A 2,979-nucleotide genomic window follows, 5' to 3' on the forward strand; every position below is an offset into this window, starting at 1 on the left:
GCGGTCAATATCTTATGTTTCAAGGGAAGTTCAAAAACAAAAAAACTGAGAATAAATCTGGCCTATTGTGCCTGGGGCAAAATATTTCTTCCTGACCCTGCACGCAAATAGCTGAAGTCCTGAACCAGGAAAATTGATCAGAGACATTGTTTTAATGCAGATCAACAAGTGTCTTGACCATGTAGAGGACAAAGAGTTTTCTCTTCTCTTCATAGTCCGTAAAGGGAGAAAAAGAATTAATTGATCCCCAGACCAGACAGGACCACCACGACCATCCAGCCTGACAGGCCACCCACCCACACAGGCAATAGAATTTTTCCCAAAAATTAATTTAAATCATACTTAATAAAGATATCTAATTTTGTTTTAAAGACTACAAGAGATAGGGAGTCCTTTCCCTTCCTCTAGTAAGCTGTTCCATTGATTAATCACTTTCAGAGTTAGGAAACTGTATCTTATTTCAAGGCTGAATTTGCCTAACTTAAACTTCCAGCTATTGGATCTATGTTATGTTATGTCTTTGTCTGCAAAACTGAACATCCCTCCCCTGTAGCAAATGACAGCTTTTCAATGTATAAGAAACTATGCAAAGTGATCGTGTCATATCTCAACCTTCCCTTGGTTAACCAAACAGATTGAGTGTCTTAACACTCACTAGGTAAGCCTTGATTTACAGCTCCTGTATCATTTTTGTGACTCTCCTTTGAACTTTCTCTAGTATTTCTATATCTTGCCTGATGTAGAATATGTGTGGATATGAATACTGGGCACAGTAGTCTAGTAACAGTGTTACCAATTCTGCATATAAAAACAAAATCACTTCCTGGTGTCTACCCGACATTCACATTTTTACATATCCAAGAACTGCATTAGCTTTTTTGCTACACCCTTGCAATGAGCGCTCATGATGAAGTGGTTATTCATAATGACCCCTAAATCCTATTCTGAGTAATTGCTTTCCAAAACCAAATCTCCTATCCTAGGCTACGTCTAGACTGCAAGCCTCTTTCGAAAGAGGCTTTTTCGAAAGATACTTTCGAAAAAGCTTCTTTCAAAAAGAGCATCTAGACTGCAATCTCTTCTTTCGAAAAAGTGAGCCGCTTTTTCGAAAGAGAGCTCCCAGGCAGTTTGGATGCTCTCTTTTGAAAAAGCCCTGTTTGCATTCAAGACCGCCTTTTTTCAAAAGAGCACTTTCGAAAAAAGGCGTTCTTCCTCGTGAAATGAGGAGTACTGTCGTCGAAAAAAAGCCACGTTCTTTCAATTTAATTTCGAAAGAACGCGGCTGTCGTCTAGATGCAGGTGAAGTTTTTTCGAAAAAAGGCTACTTTTTTCGAAAAACCCCTGCAGTCTAGACACGACCCGTAGAGGTATAACTTGAGTTCTTTGTTTCCACATGCATTACCTTTAATTTGTCTTTGTTAAAAGGCATTTTGTGGGATTGTGACTACCTAACAAAGCAGTTCAACACACTCTGTAATAGTAACTTGTGCTCCTTGTTGTTTATTATCCCACCAATTTGTATTCAAACTTTACCAGACAACATTATATATCATGGTCTAAATCATTGATAAAAATATTGAATATTGGATCAAGAAACCAGGATGGTGGACCCCACTAGAAACAGTCCCACTCATTGACCTCTCTCCATTAACTATATTTTGAGACATGCGAGACAGTTTTAATTCATCTAAAGTGTGCCCTGATGGTTCCACAGCTTTAAAAATCAGAATGTCATTTGATACTAAATCAAATGCCATGGAGCAATCCAATATACCAAATCAATGTCGCTGCTGTAAACCTGGTTTTTTCTAAAGTAACGCTTGAGAAGACCTACCTTCCATAAAAACATGCTAAACAGCCACTAATTATATTTTAGTCTCTAATTCTTTGATAAGAGTCCCTGATAAATCATTCCATTATTTTGCCGAGGGCTGATGTCGGGCTGATACTGTCTGTGGTTCCAGTCCACTAATCCTTTAGAATTTCCCCAAGTTAAGACTTGTTAAAAATGAACATCAAGTGAAGAGCTCCTTCCTTGGCTGGCTCCTTTAAGACGTTATGATATAAGTTTGCAGCGCTGAATGTTTAATTTTAGCCGCAGATGCTAAATTCGGGTTCCCCTCTTGTAATGAAGCCAAAACCGGCTGACGCCTTTTCACTTGTATTTTAAAGGCCTCCCCTGTCAAACGCAGCAGACTGGTGCGATTCGAGGGTGCCTCTTTTCTGCCAATGGTACTTACTTTGCAATTCAGCTGGGAAAGGCGTGAGGGAAATGAGAGTTAGGGATGGGAGCGACCTGGCTGTCCAGGACAGCGAGCCCGCCCTCACCTCGTTCACTCGGACTTGGGGAGAGGTGAGCCTGTGCACGGGGAAGGAGCGAAGTACCAGGCTCCATCCATCCGCGCCAACATTTTCCCTCCACCAGAAAAAGGCGATTAGAGCGCGCAGGACTCACCGCCCCGCGGTGCCGGAGTCGCTGCTAACGGGGCGCACTCGGCTTCGCAGCTGGGGTGGAAGCAGCCGCAGGGCTCCCCGCAGCATGGCGCGTGCCGGACTCTCCGGGGTGCTGGGCTGGCTCACTAGGAAGCGGGGACGGAGGCAGAACAGCCTCCTCCCTCCCTCCGAGCCACAGCCCGGCGCCTCCCGAGGCCAATCCCCTTAGCTGAGGGAGCCGAGCCCGCCCTGCCTAGCGGGCTGGGGGGTGGGGGAGGAGGAATGAGAGCTGCCCTGCATGGGGCGTGGGCACGCAGCCCTCACCCCCAGCAAACATCTGCCTGGCTTGCATCAGGTCGGAGGGGGAAGAGGGGCCGCGGCGTCGAGCAGAGCCGCGCGGGATTACAGAGGGGCCCACGCAGGATCGGCACCTCGCGGTGGAGCCACGTCCCCAGAGCAGTCAGAGACCTAGAGCAGGGGTGGGAGGCGGGAAAGTGCCGCCTATTCCGCAATGGGCATCGGGGGCGCTCGGCAGGACCCACCCCC

The 2,979-nt window shown here is 46.2% G+C and overlaps 1 protein-coding gene across 3 annotated transcripts in view; it reads right to left on the minus strand.

The window, feature by feature from the left end:
• Nucleotides 1–2,842, minus strand: part of DMGDH (dimethylglycine dehydrogenase) — a 72,123-nt gene extending 69,281 nt beyond the window's left edge. The window contains exon 1 of one of the 3 annotated variants that reach the window (XR_012904868.1): nucleotides 2,456–2,842. Coding sequence is in view for 1 of the 3 variants with exons in the window: in XM_006119142.4 (XP_006119204.1) it covers nucleotides 2,456–2,541 (86 nt within the window). In the remaining 2 variants the exon portion in view is untranslated. The remainder of the gene's footprint in view (nucleotides 1–2,455) is intronic. The other 2 variants (XM_006119142.4, XM_025182630.2) reach the window with 2 other exon arrangements.
• Between the last annotated feature and the right edge of the window lie 137 nt (nucleotides 2,843–2,979).

The sequence above is a fragment of the Pelodiscus sinensis genome, chromosome 6 (assembly GCF_049634645.1).
Source record: "Pelodiscus sinensis isolate JC-2024 chromosome 6, ASM4963464v1, whole genome shotgun sequence".
Taxonomy (NCBI): domain Eukaryota; kingdom Metazoa; phylum Chordata; order Testudines; family Trionychidae; genus Pelodiscus; species Pelodiscus sinensis.